Below are 22,767 nucleotides of genomic sequence, written 5' to 3' on the forward strand. Positions count from 1 at the left end.
CCAATACGTTAGAATACCACATGGTTTGTTTGATGTATAGGTTCACTTTATATTTTTAGTATTTATGCATTTGCCAGATGCGTTATCCCAAGTGACTTACAGTGCATTACAAGACACTCATTTGATCGGTTGTCACTGCTAACCCAATGCTCTTCGAAATTGAATTATAGGGTCAAGCCAAGTCATTTTTATTTAAAATGGGAGCATTAAGACCAGCACATTTAGCTAGCAGTCGAATTTAAACTGGGGAAAACGAGATGGTTCCAGTTTTATGACATATTATAAATACATTAATTTATTATATAAAAATAAAAAATAAGGCTGCCAACTAACAGGACTTCATTGGATAACATAACATGTTTTGTTTAATTCAAATTCTACGTTTTAGATTGTTTAATGTCATTATTTTTCCTTGGGGAGAAGAGCATCCCACACAAGGGGTTAAAAAATAAAAATTGCAACCACTGCACTAAAGGCCCTAGCACTGTGTTTAATTGTTGTGTATTAAATATACAAATAACAATAAATGTGACCCTGGACCACAAAAGCAGTCATAAGTTGCACGGGTATATTTGTAGCAATAGGCAACAAGTGTATAGGTCAAAGTTGCTGAATTGTTTTATGCCAAAAATCATTAGGATATAAGGTAAAAACCATGTTCCATAAAGATAGCCTGTGTAAATTTACTACTGTAAATATATTATAAAAATATTTATGAGTAATATGTGTCGGTAGGGACTTTAAAGGTGATTTTCTCAATATTTAGATTTGTTTGCACCCTCAGATTCCAGATATCTCAGCCACATATTGTTTTATTATACCAAGCCATAAATCAATGAAAAGCTTATTTATTCAGCTTTCAAAAAATAAATCTCAATTTTAAAAATTGACCATTATCACTGGTTTTGTGGTCAAGGGTCACAAATGAATTCAATATCAGAATGAATGCAGTGGATTATTTAGTGACCTCTTTTGGTCTGAAATGAAAACGACATCCTGTGCTGCTTCCTGACTGTAAAGCCGCAGGTGTGGCTCTAGGTAATCAATGTACTGAGTCAGATCCCAGGAAGAGACGAAGATTAAAGGACGCTGCTGTAAGTCATAAAAAATATAATTTTTTATTTAAAATAAATGAATAACACTAAATTTTTCTTACATTTTAATTATGTTTAAATGTTGCAGGGCGGCGTCCATTTTAATCTACAAACAAGGTATGTTTGTTTTCCATTATGCACCTGTCCTTTGTTGTCAAACTGGAACATGTCGACTGCTGTCAGCAAATTAGTTTATGGTGAAACACAAAACAAACTGAGCTATGAAAATCAGAATATTATTTTAAACATGTACTTGTTTAAATATTTGCTAACACGCCTACAGATAAATAGTAGTTTTTAAATCAATGTATCTACCTGACAAATATTCTTTTATAAAAAAAAGAAAAATATGTGATGAGAAGGCTTGGATGAAATTATAAATTATATAATACATAATTTGATATTATGCTAACACAAAATTATATTTTCATAGTCTTTCGATGACTTGGTCTTTAAAATATCTCTGCGTCAGTGTATTTTCATGTCACAATGTGGACTATTACACAGAAAATTTTATTTAGTCTATTTTAAGTGTAGCTATTACATTATCAAACAATGTAATTGTTTCGAAAAACATGTACTTTTTGTTCAGCATTCGAGCAGTTTGGCTGATTTGAATGCCTATTTGCATTACACCAAATGTTTTCGACAGTCGCATGAAGAGGAAAATGAAAACAAGTCAGTTTTCCTTTTACTGGATCAACACAAAAATGTGTGTGTTATGCATATATGTAGTGTGTATACTACAAATAAGAAACTGCATTTATATCACATCATATCCGTGTCTAACAGTAAATATGCCAATAAAATTAGATGTTTTAAATGCATGGCACTTTATTAACCATTTATATCTGTAGCCTAACTTTTTATATAACCATAGAGATCTGTAGTGTTGCAGAAAGCTATGTTTATGGCAGCAGGTGTTTTTGGAAACTTGATTGTATTGGCAATGATGTCATCGACTAACACTATGGCAGCGATAGAAAGGAACACACCCTGTGTGTTTACAGAGGGATGCTTGTTCGTTGAAAGCAATAGCTACAGGTTCAGGTCACGTGAGACCACAAAGGGCAGGGCACAATAACAAAGTTCGCTCGCCCCACACGAACACCACCACAGCAGAGATAGGAAACAGTCACTCTTGAAAATGGATTTTAGGCAAATATATGGTTAAAAGGGTAGACTGTTTGAATTCAATTTTTTTAAACATGATTACACCTTTTTTAGGACACAATGGTGGAAGATACAAGACAGCCGAAAAATGCCACATCCCTCCAGGCTGGACCTGGTGAGGTAGACCACAACACTCACTATACCATCAATATGAGGTAATCATAAAGCATTACATTTTTGCTATTGTACTGTATTTAGGCATGTAATTCACCTAAAAAATGTAAACCAGTTAAATATTATATCTGAGTCAATTATTGGTACATAAAGCAAAGCCATTTGAGAAACACCATTAATGTTAATATCATGCCCTTTGAGGCAAGGTTTATATTAAACCTATTGATGTCTGAACAACAGAGTTACCCAGCGCATTGGACGACAGCTGGCTCAGATAGGGGATGAACTGGATAATAAATTGCGTGAACAACTTGCCATCCAACGTCCCATGCATTGGAATATAGGGATATATACTTACAACCAAACCAGAAGAGCATTGTTTGGGTAAGTTGTATCTCTTTTTGAAGAATCAGTGTTAAGGAGATAGTTCAGCCAAAATGTAAAGATGCAATGAAAGGTGACCAAGGCATTCGATTCCTAACTTCTAACCTTTTGTAAAATAAAATGAAAACCTACATACAGAATTTTATTTTTGGGTAAACTATACTTTTAACTTTTATCAGCATTAATACATTGCCAAACCAGTAGCCATCAGTTCAGACTTAAAGGCACACAAGGCAAGTCTGAGTATTATTTCTCTACTAGCTCCCCCTAGTGTCTGGGAGTAAATGCGTTCTATATCTAAGACTATACGAGACTGAAGGACACCGGGTCGGATACAGCGAACTTGCAAGTGGGGTATTCTTCCTACAGACGGTAGGGGCGGGCGAGAGAGTCTTCATTCGTCATGTAATGAGTCATTTAACCATATACCGACTTACGAAGATGATTTATTAACATAAAAATGCTGCCTTGTGTCCCTTTAAAGGGATAGTTCACCCAAAAATGAAAATTCTGTCATCATTTACTCACCCTCATGTTGTAACAAACCTGTATACATTTCTTTGTTCTGATAAACGCAAAGGAAGATATTTTGAGAAATGTTTGTAAGCAAACCGTTTGTGGACCCCATTTACTTTCATAGTATTCTTTTTTCCTACTATGGAGGTGAATGGGGTCCACGAAGGGTTTGGTTACAAACATTTCTCAAAATATCTTCCTTTGTGTTCATCAAAACAAAGAAATTTATACAGGTTTGTAACAACATGAGAGTGAGTGAATAATGCCAGAATTTTCATTTTTGGGTGAACTATCCCTTTAAGATGCTTTAAAGGTGCATTGTGTAACTTTTAGAAGGATCGCTTTACAGAAATGCAATATAATATAATATACATAACTATATTATCAGTGCTGTATAAAGACCTTACATAATGAACTGTATTGTTTTTATTACCTAAGAATGAGACGTTTTTATCTATATACACAACGGGGCACCTTACATGAAAGTCACCATCATGTTTCTACAGTAGCCCTAAACGGTCAAACTGCTCTATAGAGCGCATTTCATCCCTACGTTGTCTTGGACGACTACATGTTTGTCCTGTGGCGGCTACCATATGTGTTTTGAAACTAAGGGGTGAGCAGTTGGTGGCAATTCGCAATCTCTCCACTAGATGCTTCAAAAATGTACACACACCAACTTTAAAGGTGCAATGTGGGACTTTTAGCGGCGTCTAGTGGTGAGATTGCGAATTGCCACAAACAGCTCACCCCTCAAAACGCATTGGGTAGCCACCACAGGACAAACACATCATCGTTTGAAACAACGTAGTAACAAAATGCGCTCTATAGAACAGTTTGTCCGTTAAGGGCTACTGTAGAAATATGGCGGCACAAATGGCGACTTCCATGTCAGGGGACCCACATTGTATGTAGATAAAAACAACTCATTCTAAAGGAAATAAAAACAATGCAATTCATTATGCAAGGACGTTATACACCACTGATAATATAGTTATGTTTATTATATTGCATTTCTGTCAAGAGATCCTTCTAAAAGTTACACAATGCACCTTTAAATAAAGAAATGGTTGTATCAGTTTATCTATATTAGGGTTTATAATTATAAAATTGTTTAAAGCAGGATGCTTGGGAACATTTGGGGGTCCAAAATAAAGCCGATGCTGAGAACATCCTGGCTGATTCCACAGCTTCATACTGGCTGTCAAGAGGCTAGGAAGTGGACAACACAATGGGTAAGGACAGTATATGTATTAGTGAAATAACTGTATATATTATTTGGTGAGTGATGATTGTGCATTTGTATCACTTTAAAGTCTAAATCATTTCTAGGGCATGTATTTAAACATTAGATAAAGAAGATTAATCACAATTTTTTGCTTTTCCTTAGGTGTCCAACTTGCACATTTCTGACTGTTCACGCAAGACTGCTTTTATGCTGGCCTCTGCTTTTCTATTGGCCACTGTGTCTCTCTTTTATGCAATTTGGAATTAATATTTTAGTTAAATTATAATGGGTGGGTGGGTTTTGTGAGGTATGAGGGGCAAAAGCTGGTCTTTGGCCTTACAGTGGTCAAATGTTACCAAACCTTTACCAAAGCTTTTATTTGCATTTTCTTTTATAACGACTATACTGTTTTTAAGTGCTGGTTCACACATATATATGTATATTTATATATGTGCAGGTCTGTGAAAGATGTGTTTTTGTGTTCTATTGCTGGACAATTAGGCTATTGAATTGTTAACTCTTCCTCTAAAAGCATTTCTGAACTATTTAAGAAGGCTGGGCTTTCCAAAACATAATTTTTGCGCAATAAAATATTCAAATATAAAAATGTTTCTTATTTTGTGTTTTTTTAAAAAGTCAACGGTTCCTTTTTATTGCACAAACATCAGTCATCTTGCAGCGTAACATCTACATGTGTATAATTCTTAAATGCTTTCATGTTGCACTTTTGAAGAGTCGAGCCTAACTGTCTACCCGGCCCCACCTCGTAAGTGTGAGGAAAGTCTCGCCCCTGGGCTCTTTCGTAAATCTCATGCAGCGTCTGCTCCCACTTCACTGGAGACACCAGCTGTTTGGCCAGCTGCTTCTGTATGTGCTTGTCATGCATGTAACGCTTTCCATCCACATTAGAGTGTACGGTGATCTCTGGGCACCGTATCTCTATCCGTCTGAGGACGTCTCTCAGGGGTTCGACCGCAGGCTCCATCAGGGCGGTGTGAAAGGCGCCGCTCACCGGCAGCATTCGAGTTCTTGTGAAGTGCAGCTTTTTGGAATTCTCTTGAAGGAAATCCAAAGCCTGGGAAAGGGAATGGAAAGGATTGTTATTAATATGCCTATGATCATGCATTTTGTTTAATATTCTATTAACTAGTTTTGGATTTAGCTGGTCCTTGGTATGACCTCCTGATGCTAGTGCACACAAAGACGGTACAAATTGCTCAAAATATGTTTCCCAGCTATCACTGGGGCAGTACCCATTAAAAGGTCCTAATAATACATACCATTGGAAACAGATGTCTATACATTTGGTATCAATATGTACCGTTGAGATACTAATATTATCTCCTTAGGTCCAAAGATGTACTTTTTAAAAGGGTACTGCTGCCCACAGTAAGAGCTGGGGTATACATTTTGACATTGTACACACTTGCAAACACTAAAAGCTCCAATAATAATAATAAGATAATTTCTGGATGTTGATATCAGTCAGGCTGGAAACAAAGCTTTTTACAAGGAACTATGCTTATAACCATATACAAAATATATTTGCAAGGTTTGCGCCATTTTTTTGAGACATCCAGTGATCAATAAGTGGTTTTGTTGAATTTTTTGCTTTTAAAAAAGAAAAAATGTCCAGGATTTTGGTTCATCCACACTGCCAATGAAGACACAAGACTGTATTGTGTTTGCAATCGTGCACCTGGTGAATTCATTCTGCAACATCTTTAGTTTGCTTATTTTCTGCGATTTGCCTTCTGTTTACACAGGACGCATTCTGGAAATGTTACGGCAATGTTACTAGGTCCCCTTTACGGGACAGAATCCATTCTAGGAATGTTTGCATTTATTAAGGCAATTATTGACAATTTTCTGGGATCAACGTGCTGTGTGAAAGGAGTTTAAGTGGGAGATTCTTGACTTAAATGATCTGCAAAGTGCACTACTTTATGCAAATACACAAGAGTCTGGCTCTTTAAAACTAAATAAAACCCAAGATTCTTGCACAACACCCTGAACATTTCACATCTCTTACTGACCTTTATGCACAACTACCTCATTACAAATGATGGATCTTACCTCTTTGTGTCCAGCTATTATTCTCCCATCCGGAAAAAGGTAGTTTGCGATGGCACACACAGGCTCTTGGATACCAAGAGAAAGGCAGTGCTCCCTAGCTTGAAGACAGGCATGTTTGTAGTTGGCCTGGGTTCGGCCAATAACGGACAGCATGCCACTCGCCACTTGGTCGGAGGCCTTCTGCATAGCCTCCGCCCTCACCTTTACAGCAAACAGAGCTGACAGACACACAGCAGTGACAATTATGATGCAACACATATGAATCTTTAGGGAAAAAAATGTGTTTTCTTATCAAAAGACAGAAATAATTTTGTCTTTGTATACGTCTTATCTAAAAAAAAAACAAATAAAGCCTACTTTTAGGTTTAACAGGCTGGTTATTATCATAATTGCATTTACAACCCAAATTCTACAATTACAGCAATGCAATAAAATCTTGGTTTTCTACACGTTAATAACATACAGTGCATTAATGTTAATTTAAATAAAAATGTGCATTTAAATAAAAAAATTGCGTAATTTTAATAAAAATTAGGGCTGCATAACGATTAATCGATTGTAGAATAACAGTTTTGGTTTACATCATATATGTTTGTGTACTGTCTATAATAATTATGTATATATAAATACACAAAAAAACACACACATATATATTTAAGAAATGTTTAAATGTGTACTGTATATACATTTGTACATTTATATTATATACAAATACTTAAAAAATATATAAGTATATATTTTTCTTAAAGTTATACATGCATGTGTGTGTGTGTGTGTGTGTGTGTGTGTGTATTTATATATACATAATTATTATACACAGTGACAGTACATAAACATATATGATGTAAAAAAAACTTATTCGGCAAACGATTAATCGAAAAATCCTACCATACAGTGTATTCTTGCATTAATCATTATTTAGCTTAATTATTAAATAATGTAAAAATTATATAAAAAATTGTGTATTAAAAAAATTCAAATTAGACAAGCACATAAAAACTGATATTCAGAAAGCATATTTTATAAACTAGAGTCAGTTTTACCTTCAGCAAAGTCCACTGCACCAGAGAAGACCAAAGCACTAAACTCTCCAACACTGAACCCTGCAGCGGCCACACAGCTTTCAATAGCCTGAGAAGGTAAGGTTATCTATATTAACCGCTTAAATTTTATATTAATATTAACATTTTCTTATTAGATGGCTCTTTTGAATAGTCGAATTCTGATTAACACCAACTTCTCGCGAGATTTCGGCATCGCACCGCTTCTATACAGGAACTACTTACATGCGTATTACTCCGCTGTCACATTTCTCATGTCATGTTTAGGTACAGATATGCTAATGAAATATTTTAAATTAATAATCCATGTCCATATTTACTCATGTCGCAATTAGCCGTGTAATAAGCTAGATACTAGATCCAGTCGACTGTTATAACAAAATAAACCCCTACTGGGTGACAATATCCCTCCGCTTCGCGTGGGGTTTATTTTCCTGTAACAACCGTTTGGATGAACACTTAATAACTTACAGCAGGATTTTCGTGGTTCAGTCTTTCCACAGCAGCCAGTGAGCACACAAATACTGCCGGCTGGCAGTGAACAGTTTTCATCAGATCTTTCTCGGGTCCATTTAAACACAAAGACAGTAGATCATAACCAAGCACTTTTTGAGCTACAGAAAACATCTCTTTGACATTTCCATATTTCAACAGTCCTCTCCCCATGCCGACGAACTGACTGCCCTGCCCAGGGAAAAGAAAAACAGATGCTGTATCTGGTGCTCTCCGTGCTCGTCTGGTCTCCTCTTTCATGTCAGCATGATCAGGATCAGGATTAGTTTGTTCAGATGAGAGTTGAACATCCTGTGACAGTCTTCTTGAATGCAAAAGAGTCGCCGTATACCGAAACACACGAACTCCCTTCCGAGTCATACTGAGATTCATGTTTGAAAACAGTTCACTTGAAACAAAGAGATCAGATTAAGGTAATTCCCAACAAACTGCTGTGTGCATACACCATGCTGTCAGAAGTTATCCATAAAAAAAACACACACGCTTACGGAGGTCAAATACGTAAGCCTCTTGTTTGCTAGACTCCTGGCTATAAAAGTACTGTTACTGTCCTTAGATCTCACAGTTTTAACAACAGTTTGTTTCCCTATACATTATATTTTTAGCCATTACAATTGACATATATTCTCTCACAACCCTTGTATTTCTCACATGTCGTGTGTGTAATTTTCTTCTTTTCGTATAACCAGACTTGTGAATGAATTGCGCACATCGCCACCTAGTGTACTGGAGGTAATGTTAAACGTTAACACCGCCCTTTTGGTTCTTATTATCTTTGTGCAATAAAATAGACTATAAAAGTATATTAACATGGACTGGGTAATAAAAGGGCTATAGCTCGGTTACTATGGCAACTAAAGTTTTAAGTCAAAAGTCCAATTACACAATGCATGTTTACTCGGTTTGGTTTCAAATTCAAGTTCACACTTTAAATTGGGTGATTTAAAATATATATATATTTTTTGTTTTTGAGTTATCGCTAACATTTTTCCTGTTTTATGAACATTGCCTTTTATAATTGTTTTGCTCTTTCCTGAAAACCTATTAAATAACATATAATAAAGCAATTTAATACTACTGTATGTTACTATTTTGACAGCTTACCGGTTATTAAACGTAATAAAGTCTAAAGGTCAAAAACATGCAAAATAAAAGACCTATCATCAAGAACAATAAAGTGTAAAACGTTACAATAATACATAATGAACATACAAATTTAAAAAGCAATTAAATTTTAGCTTATTGCAGTTACATTATTGATAATCTGCAGGGAATTTATTAATATGTTAATGATTTGATGCTTTTATTATAAAGTGTTACTAAATAATGTATACTGAAGAGTCAAAATATCATCATATGTAGTGAAAGATGCTATCAAATCCCATTATTTTTCTGTGCCAGTCATCCTGTTAACTCAAAATAATCAATTTGAATTTGTTTTATTTTGTTAGTCAACACTTATCAGATAATAATAATAACAATTTTAAATCAAATGTGTCGTGGTAGAGAGTAAATTAAACTTTATCTTTTTTATTGACTGAAACAATCTACACAAAACATTCAAGTGGCAAAAACTGGCTTCATGAGCCCTTGCATGGCAATCCAATTTATTAAACTACATATGCTCGGTTATACAAAATTGCACCACTTTAATTAAGGCTTTTAAGTTGACATTTGGCCACACCCACTCTTCCCTCCCATGCCACCCCCACCCATCAAAATCATATGATGTATTTGAAATACTGTGCGTCTGTCTCACACCAAGGTCCGTATATCATCAAGTACTTTTTTTATACATTTATTTCCGTTGTAAGCTTAAAAAGGCATTTGCGTGTAATAATCCGAACTTGTGTTTATCCGTGTCCACTGCTGGTTGGACACTAAAGGAGTTGTGTTCATTACACAGTGCAAATCCTCAAAGCATTCATTGTGAACACACTGCATGCTGGACCCTGTAAAGAGCTGTTTGATGTTTAAAGAGACAGTGCAAGTACGTTTCCACGCAACCGCTTTACAGACCACATTCAGGCCTTTTTCAAATACCCTTTTCTGATTGCACTTTGTGTGCACTTTTTATTTTCTTAAAACCATTTCCTATTCGCTTAAGACAAAGTTTTCACACCCCCACATTCAGTTAACCCCGACAGGTACAAAGACAAATACAGGCCAAATTATTACAAAGTTGAAACAGTCACTAACAGACACCTTCAGTCTTTACTCACAGGTTCCAATATTTGGTTTTCATATCCTTAGTTTAAACCAGATGCATCAGCAAGCAGGTGGAGGGGGACTGCGTATACAAACTAGTGACTGGAGTGACATCACTGAAAAGTTTATTTTTGTAATAAAACCCTTTTTTTAATATATACCACCTACAGTATATAGGATTGTTTTTTTTTTTTAAAGAGGGATTTGACTCTTTACTATAAGACCACCCAAAACAAGAGTACTGGATAGATATATAGAGTAACTAAATTGTCAAAGTCCCTTTTTATAACACCCCCTCTTTTGAAAAAGCCTGCTGTAGAAACCCAATAAAGAAAATAAACCTGGTATGGCCTAAGAAATGGATCTAAGATGGTGGAAATGATTTTTGATGGGAAAATAAAGAAAAGAGGCAAGGAAAGGTCTTAACGCATATTCGAAGGCAACATCTGAGGCCAAGGACAATATGATAGTAACAGAAAAATTATATTTTTTTACTTTTTACATGTACATCACTGTATCCACAGGTTGTTTTTCCTAAAACTGAAACAGTATCAATAGCTGTCGCGAATATAACATCTCCATAGAGCAAAAATCTAGTAATTTTATAAAAGAGAAAAAAAAATGCAGGAGAGAAATGAAAAACATGTTTAGAATAAAAGTTACAAAAACAGACAAAAAAAAAACAATAATAATATTTCAACATAATTATGCAAAGAAATCAAGGAGTGAAAGTTAGCTGTAAGAATGGTTTATATAGAGCTCTTTGGACTTCCTCTCCTCTCTGGCTAAAATAGTGGTGCTTATAAATATCATTGTAATTGCTATGGCAACGTGCACAGCCTGGTTAGACATTCCCTCCTTACATTTACAACGGCGGCTGTTTCCGTTAGCAATAACACTGCGTGTAGGCTCTGTATATTTTAAAATTCATTTCTTCTAGGTCTTTATTCATTTACTCGTTTAATTTGTTTTATTCAGTTGCATACAGTTAGAATATATATTTATATAATTATATGTAAAAATCTCTTGCGCGCGACATTGGAAAGTGATGACGGTTATCTATGTGCAAAAAACTGACATGATACTGTAGCCTTGATTCCATTGGTTGGTTGGTTGGTTTGTTTGTTGTTAAAGGGGCATCACCACACAGGAAAGTCCATTCGATGTTAGGTTTTAGTAACGTCGGAATGCTGGCACTGCTGAAGACACAGCAGCAAATCAGACCTGCCGAAAAAACAAAAAAAGATCAGCTTTGATTTAGACAGGTGGTTTCCGAACCAGCGATCGTTTATGGTCAACCAATGGCGATTGAACTCCTACCTGGCTCAGAGCAAAAGAACAGCTGTATATTAGAGCAGTTGGCAGGTGGACTTTTTGCGTGCCTTTCCGGGTACTGGAGTTTTCCTGTTGATTTGCCGGACCAGGTCATAGAAGATCTGCAGAGAGAAAAACATTTCAGAGTGAAATTTTGTATGCACTATAGACTGTATAAAACAAAGATGGAGCCTTCCATTCCTTTTAAAAATAACAAAGCCAAAATATCTCAAATATGGCCGCTGACATCTGGTGGTGATGACGTCATTTAGAGCCAGAGTCTGCGCAGTAGTATTTGTGAGGTGGACTGAAGGTATCAAGGCCCCGCCCATTTTTACATTTGACTCAATCACAAACACACACAAGTCATCACAAACCTTTTTAATAGCATCTAATAACCATCTTAAACTTAAAGGAACACTATAAAGTACATCAATATGGTCAGAAATAACTCATGTAGGCTCATGTCCTATTTGTTTAACATGGAGAGGGCTGGGTTTATGACCTATACTGCAGCCAGCCACCAGGAGGCGATAAAATGTTTTGGCTTCACTTATCAGGACGAGTGTGGCACCCTTGGTCTGCAAATGTACCTACTGATCAAATCAGTTTGTCCATACTAAAAGTAATAATGATGCGCGGTGTGACTCGAATCGTAGCCTGTCAGTAGGTACTTATGTTTAGAGCAGGGGTCTCCAACTTGGTGCCCGCGGGCACCAGGTTGATCGCACAGAGACTGTGAGGTGCCCAGCAAAGCACATTCTATTAATGATCTCAATATTAATATTTATTTATTACATATTTTTATATTGGCTTGGCTTCTTTTATACACGTTAACTTTTTAAACAATGATAAAACATAACAACAAGTAAAATAAAATAACCTCAACAAGAAAAACAATTTTTTTTTGAGTAGAATACATTCAATCCATTGTGGTAGCCTTTGCTCACAAAAAAATGTAAGATTAGGGGGTAAAGTGCTGGGTTATTTTCAACCCACCGTTGGGTCAAAAATGGACGAACCCAGCCAGTTGGATTAATTTAACCCAATACATTTTATATTTGACCAAACAATGGGTTTAAACAACCCATCTTAGGTTAAATTACAACCCGATGGGCTTGGTTCGTCCCTTTTTGAACAAACACTGGGGTGAAATTAACCCAGCATTTTTAAGTGTGTATTTATGAAAAGAGGAATTTGGACCAATGAGATTTGAGAAGTGGGTGTGGCTACTCAGCAGAGCAAATGTATTGCAAAACGAACCCAATGCACTTTTGCAAACAAAAGTAAAGTGTTTACTGAACTTGTGAATTGGCTGTGGTTGAGTACTACTGAAACAAACATAGTAAAATGAGAAGGTGAGCACAGATGTTCAGCTCCCATTGGGGGAAAACATTTTTTGATTATACATCTGTAGCTTTTACAGCTGTAGATGTTGCCAAGACTTCAACACAACACCACCACCACAGTAAAAGACTGTAACAGACATAAACAAAAATATTAGCTGTACGGTATTGATGTTGGGCGATGCTTGCAATAGAGCATTGTAGATAGATGATACCTTCATGTACTTTATTGATTCGGGATGCGAGCACACATGATCTCAGCTATGTTAGATAAGCAGACTGCAAAAATACTGGGTGCACCCAAACATTAAAAATCAAATCTCTGATCATCAGCACAAAGCAGCAGACATGTGCATAATAAAGTAAATGCACTTGCCTAATTCCCTTCACAATAATGGCTCATTTCCTTCATTGATTCGCTGAAAAGGCTAATAAACAAAAAGATTTGACCAAAGCAGCAATTCCTGGCAGCACTGAATGCTCTTATGCCAGTCTAATTAGTATTTGGGATTTCTACACCAATTAAAAAAATACAATCTGCCATCTGTCCTTTAAAGACTTTCAAGTCGCCATGAAACGGAAGTAGCGATTGTCTAATTTTCCCCGCAGTGAGGTATATCTGGGTTAAACGGCTTCTGAAATGAATAAAAGGTTAATCCATCAAGACTATGATATCGTTATCGTTGAAAGTTGGGTCATGTTGCTAATTGCTAATCGCTGTAATCTTTTCCTGGACCCAGCAATCTTTATTTATTGATTTCTTAAATGATCAATGATGATAAAGAGCAGGTTTACTTTATAAAGAGCAGGGTGACCATAAGTAGTTGCTTAAAGCTCTCATAACGCACGTTGTTTCTGCTTACCTCATGTTAGTATCTTGAGTACAGTATTCAAAGAGTCTTTATAAAAAGAGTCAGATTTATAAAAGACAGATCAGCTGTACAGATTCTTAATCTCTCGAGCTCCTGAAGGCATACCGTGGGAGGAACGAGTCGCAAGCAACACACACAAAACATTCTCTCACCATCTCTGGATAACTTATGATTCGCTACATGGTCATGTCGTTTTCAGGGTTCCCACACCTTAGTTAAGTTCAAATTTAAGGACCTTTCGAGGACTTTCCAGGTCCAATACCCTCAAATTCAGGGACTAAATGTGGGGACACATTTGAAGTGAGAGCAAGGTTACATCATGTTCTCTTTTAAGATACATTGTTACAGTTCCCTTTCGAGGGAACTCGCGCTGCGTCACTGCAGTGACACTTTGGGGACGCCTCCAGGTGCATTTGAATGTGTATATCAAATTCAACCAATGGTGAGGCTTAACGACAAAGACAAGGTGATGCGGGAACCAGGAAGTATATCGCTATCTGAAATATTGCCAAAGACTGCGTTACCGGGACGCAGGAAGTATGGCAAGGGAGACGCAGCGTCTTGTTCCCTTCTCAGGAAACAACAGTTACATACGTAACCCGAGACGTTTTCATGTGTTAAACACAACTATGCAAAAAAGTATTTTGGTATGAATCAACATACAGAAGATATAAGCATTTAAAGCGAACAGTTTAGCATGTGTGCTTAAAAATTCTCAAATTTTTATCATATTATCCTACACTACACAGGGAATAATATGGATTTTTTTCCCCAGAAAACATCCTGAATAAAATAGATTCAAGCACTTTCAACGACCTGTATCCATGTATGTAGATTTTTAAAAACCTTCCTAGGGCCTTGATTTTTCCCCCAGTTTCACAAACTTGCAAGGATATCAAGGACCCGTGGAAACCCCGCGTTTACTGTGCATGAGCTATCCCGGTTAAAGTGCCCATATAAGGACTTCCAGTGTACTTTCTGCACTAAAATTGCTCATAAAAGAAATAACAAAGATTGTTTGTCTATGTTTATGTCTATGTTATGTTTAAATGAGAAATTCAACTCTTCAACAGTGTGAATAAGTCCGAATGCATGAAATAACTTTAACCCCCCATTCACATATCATACATCTGTGTGAACAATCAATATCAAAAGTTTAAAACATAAACAGGTGGGAGCTGCGCTAAACTCTAGTGAAATCTACTGAAACAAACCCCTCCACTTGACTGCGGTCAGGCACAGCTACTATTCCCCATTAGCTTAATAAAAGAGCTCTGAGAGAAGATCCATTAACCGATTTCTGTCCGTCACTGGACTTTATTGATGTCTGTTGCGATTCACTTCTTTGATCTTGGATCAAAGCCAAAACTTGTTAAAAATGCTGAGGATCTCCAATTATCACCCTTTGCCCTGCAGCAACCCCACATGGTTTATATCAACACAGACTCGGGAACAGCACATCGGTTTTGTATAATTCGGCTCGTGAGGAGAACCAAGCAACTGTAGTCATGCTGTTATAACAAACTGGACTTTCTAACTGACTCGATTCAAAGCGTCTCTATGTCATGCAGTCAGGGGCCATGGCAGAGTCGTGCTGCTCACAATAGGACGCTCTGTCCGAACGCCACAGCTGACTGGGTTTCTCGCTAATGTGCGACTACGCCTTCGTGGCGAGATATCACTGGCTGACAATGACACCGTTCTGAGATCTCAGCACAGAAGAGCAGCTCCATGGTGACGCCACCACAGGCATGTTCAAGACAATGGGGGACTGACATGATTTGGAAAGGTTGGGGAAATATCATGACCTAAAACAGGCGGTGTAGGTTTACTTATAAGCATGGAAATGTTTTAATGTGGCTAAATTAAAAAACGTAAGTATTTCGCTTCACTATTTAACAGTATAAAAGGCCATACCGTCAACATCGTATTTAAAGATAAAGGTACAATATTAAGCATTACTGTACTGACAAACAGTTCATGCAAAATGCATAAACTATACACATATACAAAAATGTATAAATATCACTAAAGCTTAAATGTTACATGTTAAAAACTGGAGCATACAGGAATTGCAATAGATCTCACTTTCCTATCATTCCTTACCCTTTTTCATTCTTGCCCAATCAAATTAGGTGTCCATACGAAGTTCTTATATTGCAACTCTTTGCATTACCAGAAGAAATGTGAACTTTTCAAAGTACCGTGGGAAACATGGATGAAGACGTAGATTTTTCATCTCTAAAGTTCATGTTAGGCTCACCTCATTGACGTTAATCTTGGACTTTGCAGAAGACTCCAGGAAAGCACAGCTGTTCCACTGGCGGGCGAGATTCTGGCCCTGTTCTTTCCCGACCACCCTCTCGTCTTCCAGATCGCATTTATTACCCACCAGGATCATCGGCACCTGAAACGCAAAGGTTTTCATTATCACCATATACTAATAAGTTGCTTTTCTTTCCTACCAAAACCTCAATGCAATGTCAATGCAAATTACGACTGAAAATGCCTTGCAGCAAAAACCTGCACTTTTTTACCCAACTATGACTATGACAGTTTTGCGAACGTGGAAGTGTGAAAACGGTCCATTATTTTTCCTCAATTTATTCCAAACCAGTATGATGTTGTAATCTTTATGAAGCTTATAGGCCCCATTGTAATTACATGAAACAGAGCAAACCAGTTCATTGTTAAAGGGCACATATCATAAAAATCTGACTTTTTCCATGTTTTAGTCATATAATTGGGTCCCCAGTGCTTCAATCAACCTAGAAAATGTGATAAAGATCAACCCAGTAACTTAGTTTTGGTAAACCATTCTCTGCAAGCATGTGAAAAAGTAGGTATTTAAAATTTGGCTCCCCTTATGATGTCACAAGGAGATCTTATTATAATTATACCACTAATACTTTATACGTTAATCTGCACTATCCAACCACAGCACTGCCATTTAGTACAGAGATCAGCTCATTTGCATTTTAAAGGACACACCCAAAAACGGCGCATTTTGCCCGCACCTACAAAGTGGCAATTTTAACATGCTATAATAAATTATCTATGTGATATTTTGAGCCAAGACTTCACATACGCACTCTGGGGACACCAAAGATTTATTTGACATCTTAAAAATTTCCCCTTTCAAAAATATTGAAATTAAACCAATCATCCAATCACCCTTCGTAGTCCAGAAAAGAAAGTCATACAGGTATGGGACTACATAAAAATGTCATTTAATCAATTTAAGTGTCAATTGTAGTCAATTTTATTTTTGGAGTACTATTCCTTTAATGATACCTTAAAGTAATCAGGTTTTAATTAAATACTTTAGGAGTTGAGGGACAAAAAGATTAAATTAAAGCAGTAAAAATATTCATTTAGACATGCAAGAGATATCATAAAAAATAGAAATAAAGACTAATAAAAAAGTAGAGTCGATTATCACAGCAAAATTCTGTCATTTACTAACCCTCAACCTGTATAAATGTCTTTGTTCTGATGAACAGAGGACGATATTGCAGCTTTATATAATTAAGGGCGTGGCCACTTGAGTGACAGATGAACTGCCACTGCTGTCACTCCCGCCAAGCTAAGCGTGCATGGTTTCTGCAACCAGCCATCTCAGCTTTACCCACGTCCTGCCTATTTATCCATTTTTGGTGATGTGTAGTAACGCAATGCCAAGATTGTGGGGGCAGGCTCACGATTGGCTTCAAAAAGGTCTTCACAAACCTATGGGTGACTTCACGGACACTACGTCTATATTTGTAATACGATATTTGTAATAAAGCAGTTTTGGAGCACCATTGACTTCCATAGTAGGAATAAAATACTGTGGAAGTCAATGGTGCTCCAAAACTGTTTAGTTACAACCTTGCTTAAAATATCAGCAGAACAAAGAAATTTATACAGGTTTGTAACAACTTGAGTTGTGTAAATTATGTAAGAATTTTCATTTTTGGATGAACTATCCCGTTAAATTCATAACATCTACATAAATAAATTTAATCTACTTGGTTTCTGCTAATGTCTCTATAGCTAAACGGCTTTATTAGAAAATTATGTTGTAGACTGATTCCTCTTTTCTTTGAACAGATACCAAACAGAAGTGAAACTACATGACACTGCATTAACATTTGAGGTGTATTTTAGGCCCACACTTTCAAAGTGACAAGGAAATGCATATTGCATTTCAATAAAGCAGACAGCTAAAGCAGAACAAACATAAAATGAGCAATGCATTCTGTTTGATATTCGATCAGATAAGCTGAGACGCTTAACAAATTAGCATTTAACTTTGTTCTTTACCACCCATCTGTGCCTTCCCGTACTGTATTTACTGTAGAGAGTATCACTACTTATGTCAACACAAAGATAAACCTCTTCAAAAGCAGAAAGGTCACCCTTATTGACAACGGCAAGCTTGAAGGCTTAGGGTGGGTGTGTGGAGTCGCCATTGAGTGCTGTCTTTAAAAGGACGTGCAGGTGCCAAGACCATCAAATGAAAGGGTGAGATGAAAGCTAAAGGTAGAGCTGCAGACAAAGCATGAAAGAGCTAGATGGTTCCTAAAAATGGACTGGAGAGCAGTTTGAACTCACGTCATCCGTGTCTTTGACCCTCAGAATCTGTTCTCTCAGGTCCTGCAGGTCATTGAAGGTGGACTGTGCTGTTATGGAGTATACTAGTGCAAAGCCCTGGCCGTTCTTCATGTATAGGTCCCTCATGGCTGTGAATTGTTCCTGGGCGGAGAAGAAAAAACTCAGACAGCGTATGGATAATCTGTGGTAATCATGTACATTTTTGAAGCATTCAAAGTCTCAAATCTATATATGTGTGTGTTTTATTTAAACAGGCAGGGAACAAAATTGGAATGCAGGTGAAAGTTGAGGTAAACTTAAAAATTACTTCAATTGGTAACTGAATTTTTTTTCCAACTTACATTTTCTAACTTGAAGTGATAAAGTTTAATTTTGTGTTTACAATTAAAGTACTTTAAATAAATTCAACTTTCACTTTTGTGTGTGTTGTCTATTGAATTTAAAAAAAAAAGTGTTTCACTCAAGGGACAATCTTCCGATCTCTCTGATGAAACCAACATGGAAGTGACTTAAACTGCAATTTATTGACGGGTCGCTAAAGCCTGGCTCCAAAAGTCACCCATGTTAAAATGGCAAGCTTAACAGCAACAAAATCTATAAAATAATAATAATAATAATAATTTTACAGCCTGGTAAAAAAAGTGTTTTTGGTCTATATAGCTAACATTACCCTTCATAACAACTGTGAGGGGGTGAATTTTTTTAAACCCCCCGTTTAAACTATATAAAGTCTTAGGGGCTGTTTACACTTGGTATTAAGATGAGTTTTCATCGATCGGATCACAAGTTGACGAGAGAGACACATTATGTTTACACCTGGTATTTAAATCCGTCTCTTTTGTCAACTTTGGACCGCTTCTGTCCTGAATACTGTGAGGGGGTGGTCTGTCGAGACGGTGGGCGAGTCTCTCTGCTGTCATTCAAACGCGAGCAGGAGTAATTATGAGTTTATATGGACGCAAACTAATATTATGTCGGAGTCCACTGCTTGTTTAGCAAGTAAACATGCTGCACAGAGTTTTGTATGTGTGTATGTAAGAGCTTTCTCTGAATTTTCAGCGCAATTGATGAAATAGGATCGCGCAACTTTCACACGCTTTCAAAACGAAACTACGGAGATCAGACGCTTTAGTTTTATCAATGAAAGGCTAAAATAGCGCTGTTCACCGTATGTTCAGGCCAGCAGTCAAAAAAAGACGTCAAACTTGTGTTTAATACCTCAGATTAGATAAATGGGCGGACACATATGCGATCCGATCGAAAGTGGTTTAGATCTACCTCTGGATGTGGTTGAAAGTGGTCGAAAGTGGACGAGCTCAAAACGTTTTGAACATCGTTTACACCTGGCATTAACGTCGTCCACTTGTGATCCGATCGACGAAAACGCATGTTAATGCCAAGTGTAAACAGCCCCTTAAAGTCCTGCATAATTAATTGGCCACTTGAGTGACTGATGAACTGCCACTGCTGTCACTACCGTCAAGCTAAGCGTGCATGGTTTCTGCAACCAGCCACCTCAGCTTTACCCACGTCCTGCCTATTTATCCATTTTTGGTTACCCGCGAGTGATGCGTAGTGACGCGATGCCAAGATGGTGAGGGCAGGCTCACAATTGGCTTCAAAAAGCTCTTCATAAACTTATCACTGACACTACGTCTACGTCTATATTTTTTACAGTCTGAGTTCACCTTAAATTTTTCACTTAAAGTAAAAAATGTAAGTTGATAAAACATAAAAAAAAATTTAAGTGTTGCCAATTGAAGTATCTTTTAAGTAAATCCAACTTTCACTTTTACAGTGTATCTGACTTAATCAGTTTAGTTGTTCATAGACAAAAATGCAGACCAAAACATGAAATCAAACCATATCTAAATCACATAAAGGTGGTTTGAAATGCACTGTACGCATGAATATGTAAATATAATAAAGCTTCTGATGCGTTTGTTGGCAAAATGTCATCATGGGGAAAATTTCCAGTTTCTGTTGGGTGTTTCCAGAATGACAGTTACTGTCTTGTGTCACTGGTGTTATTACTGTGAAAACTGCATAAAAAAAAATCTAATGTTATTGCTTGCAAAATAACATTCATATTTCAAAAAACGGGCAGTGTGAATCAAGCCTAGCAAGCTTCTAATAGACCGAGGATTTTTCTGAATGTTTCACTCAGACCAACGCATTCGTTTTGCATAGAGGTCAGTTTCTGTCTTGCTTTGACCTACTGAAACGTCCATGTGACCCAAAGGTGTGAAGGTAATGTGGGCAGAAGCACATCCGGCTTTGTTTTTTTCTGCGTTTGTGGGTCAAATGTGCTTATAGTTGCTGAACCCACAGGAAACAAAAATGGTTGTCAAGGATAAACTCTACTAATGAATGATGTTAGAAAGGCTATGGGAGAAATATAATGATCTGGCTCCATAGAGGACTCATGTGACAGTGTCGCCCTCATTAATTGTGCTATAGTGAAGTGCTTTACAAATAGGGGCTGTAAATAAAGAAAATTAACGATAGTACAGTATAGTATGCAGCTAGTATACTAACTGCACAGTAGTATATTACCACTTGATTAAACCAGATCTGAACTAGGGATGCTTAACGATTTATCGCGATTAATCGTTAGCAGAATAAAAGTTTTTGTTTACATCATATATGTGTGTCAACTGTGTATAATAACTTTGTATAAATAAATGTACACACATGCATGTATATGTTTTAGAAATGTTTACATGTGTATATACATTTGTATATTTATGTATAATTTATATTATATAGAAATATAAATACTTAATATATAAAAAAAATTCTTAAAATTATACATGAATGTGTTCATATTTATATATATACATATTTATTATACACAGTTTATACACATATGTGATGTAAACAAAAACTTTTATTCTGCTAACGATTAAGCGCGATTAATTGTGTAGCATCCCTAATCTGAACTGATTTTTGCTTCTGAACTTGTACATTTTCACAAATGTGGAGTGGAGACCTAACACAGTATCAAAGTTATAAAGTAAAAATGTTATAAAAATTAAACATTGCCATCTATTAATATCAGTAATATTCATATTAAGTTATTACATGGTCATTTATTTCATAAGCATTCCTTTATGGCTTTAGTTTTGGTTTTACTTTGAACATTGAATCGCGATGGTTTTATTTTTTTCAAAATTCGCAAAAAAAGAACAACCAGAAATGAAACCTAAGCGTGTGAAAAGTCGTGCACTACATACGCCAAATTCCAATTTTGCATGCATACGAAAAGCAAGTCCTTCTCCATTCGACACATCTTTTTGTGCAGTTTTATGTATTGGTTTCTAATTTTTTTCATATTTTTTACCAATGTCGCTTGGGTTTGAGGTTAGAACAACTTTGTGGTACATAAAATGGCATGTCAACCCAAACCCCAATCCTAACCCCAACTCCAAGCAACCATGGTTTAAAAAAGAGATACCTTTATATTAAAATGACTTCCTAAAAGTAAAATTAAAAACCAATACATGAAATGACACGAAAAGATGCGCCGTATTAAGTAAACGGAAAGGACTATCATATGCACACAAAATTGGAATTTGGCGTATGTATTGCACGACTTTTCACACTGCATCCTATTTATACGCAAATCATGAGAATGGTTTGCTTTTTATCTTTTAAAGGTTATTTAATAATTATTTTTTCCTTTAGCATTACAGTCCAGCAGTGCCAGTCCCACCATATGAAAATTGAAGCCAAGTAACCAATTTGTAAACCGTATCAGTGACAGAGGTATTATCTGCTACTTTGGCTCGGATTCATTTGACCTTCACATAGCACTGGATTTTAACTGGACACACTGCAATTACAGCCAATCAGAGGACATTTGATTTTAATCATATGGCTACGAAAAGCAGGATTTGGAGATTCAAAGTGCACAAACCAGAACGCAAACCAGAGTGACATTATTGAAAAAATAAATCATGCAATGTTTTTTTTTTTGCAGTCTTACCGTTCCGGCAGTATCCAGAATTTCCAACATACATTGCTGTCCATCCACTTCCACTTGCTGCAATATAGGAGACACAGAAACTCATTGTAACAAAACAACTTCTTTTGGCAATTGCACATAGCTTCTAATAAAGTATACACCTGTGCTGTTTATGAGCAAACACATTCCCATAACCCCCTGCAGTGCTTTCCATGGCACATTCCAGCATTGCTAACTTCCTGCTGTCTTTAATTGAGCTCTCGGCACGTTTTCTGTGTGAATCACTAATTTCAAAGAAGGCTACA

General features: G+C 36.5%; 3 protein-coding genes across 4 annotated transcripts in view; 1 reads left to right on the top strand and 2 right to left on the bottom strand.

The window, feature by feature from the left end:
* Nucleotides 1–901: 901 nt before the first annotated feature.
* On the top strand, nt 902–4,895 carry bik (BCL2 interacting killer). Of its 2 annotated transcripts, none has more exons than XM_073814758.1 (6): nt 902–1,094; nt 1,183–1,211; nt 2,322–2,422; nt 2,622–2,765; nt 4,402–4,516; nt 4,672–4,895. In XM_073814758.1, exons 3-6 carry the CDS (start codon nt 2,328–2,330, stop codon nt 4,774–4,776), a joined length of 459 nt encoding a protein of 152 aa, XP_073670859.1. In that variant the 5' UTR covers nt 902–1,094; nt 1,183–1,211; nt 2,322–2,327; the 3' UTR covers nt 4,777–4,895. The 2 variants fall into 2 exon arrangements, with proteins under 2 accessions (XP_073670859.1, XP_073670860.1); XM_073814759.1 differs by having other exon boundaries at nt 989–1,094; nt 4,405–4,516.
* A 277-nt stretch (nt 4,896–5,172) lies between these two features.
* mcat (malonyl CoA:ACP acyltransferase (mitochondrial)) lies at nt 5,173–9,036 on the bottom strand. The gene is made up of 5 exons (XM_065268593.2): nt 8,793–9,036; nt 8,118–8,547; nt 7,629–7,716; nt 6,586–6,803; nt 5,173–5,584 (listed from the first exon to the last, which is right to left on the bottom strand). Exons 2-5 carry the CDS (start codon nt 8,529–8,531, stop codon nt 5,174–5,176), a joined length of 1,131 nt encoding a protein of 376 aa, XP_065124665.1. The 5' UTR covers nt 8,532–8,547; nt 8,793–9,036; the 3' UTR covers nt 5,173.
* A 1,439-nt stretch (nt 9,037–10,475) lies between these two features.
* The window catches only part of rap1b (RAP1B, member of RAS oncogene family), a 60,732-nt gene continuing 48,440 nt past the window's right edge, over nt 10,476–22,767 (bottom strand). The window contains exons 4-8 of the mRNA XM_065268413.2: nt 22,484–22,540; nt 18,496–18,636; nt 16,163–16,306; nt 11,688–11,803; nt 10,476–11,591 (exon numbers count right to left, since the gene is read on the bottom strand). Of these exons, the coding sequence (XP_065124485.1) occupies nt 11,717–11,803; nt 16,163–16,306; nt 18,496–18,636; nt 22,484–22,540 (429 nt within the window). The 3' untranslated portion in view covers nt 10,476–11,591; nt 11,688–11,716. The remainder of the gene's footprint in view (nt 11,592–11,687; nt 11,804–16,162; nt 16,307–18,495; nt 18,637–22,483; nt 22,541–22,767) is intronic.

This window comes from Paramisgurnus dabryanus, chromosome 1 (genome assembly GCF_030506205.2).
Source record: "Paramisgurnus dabryanus chromosome 1, PD_genome_1.1, whole genome shotgun sequence".
NCBI classification, from domain to species: Eukaryota; Metazoa; Chordata; class Actinopteri; order Cypriniformes; family Cobitidae; genus Paramisgurnus; species Paramisgurnus dabryanus.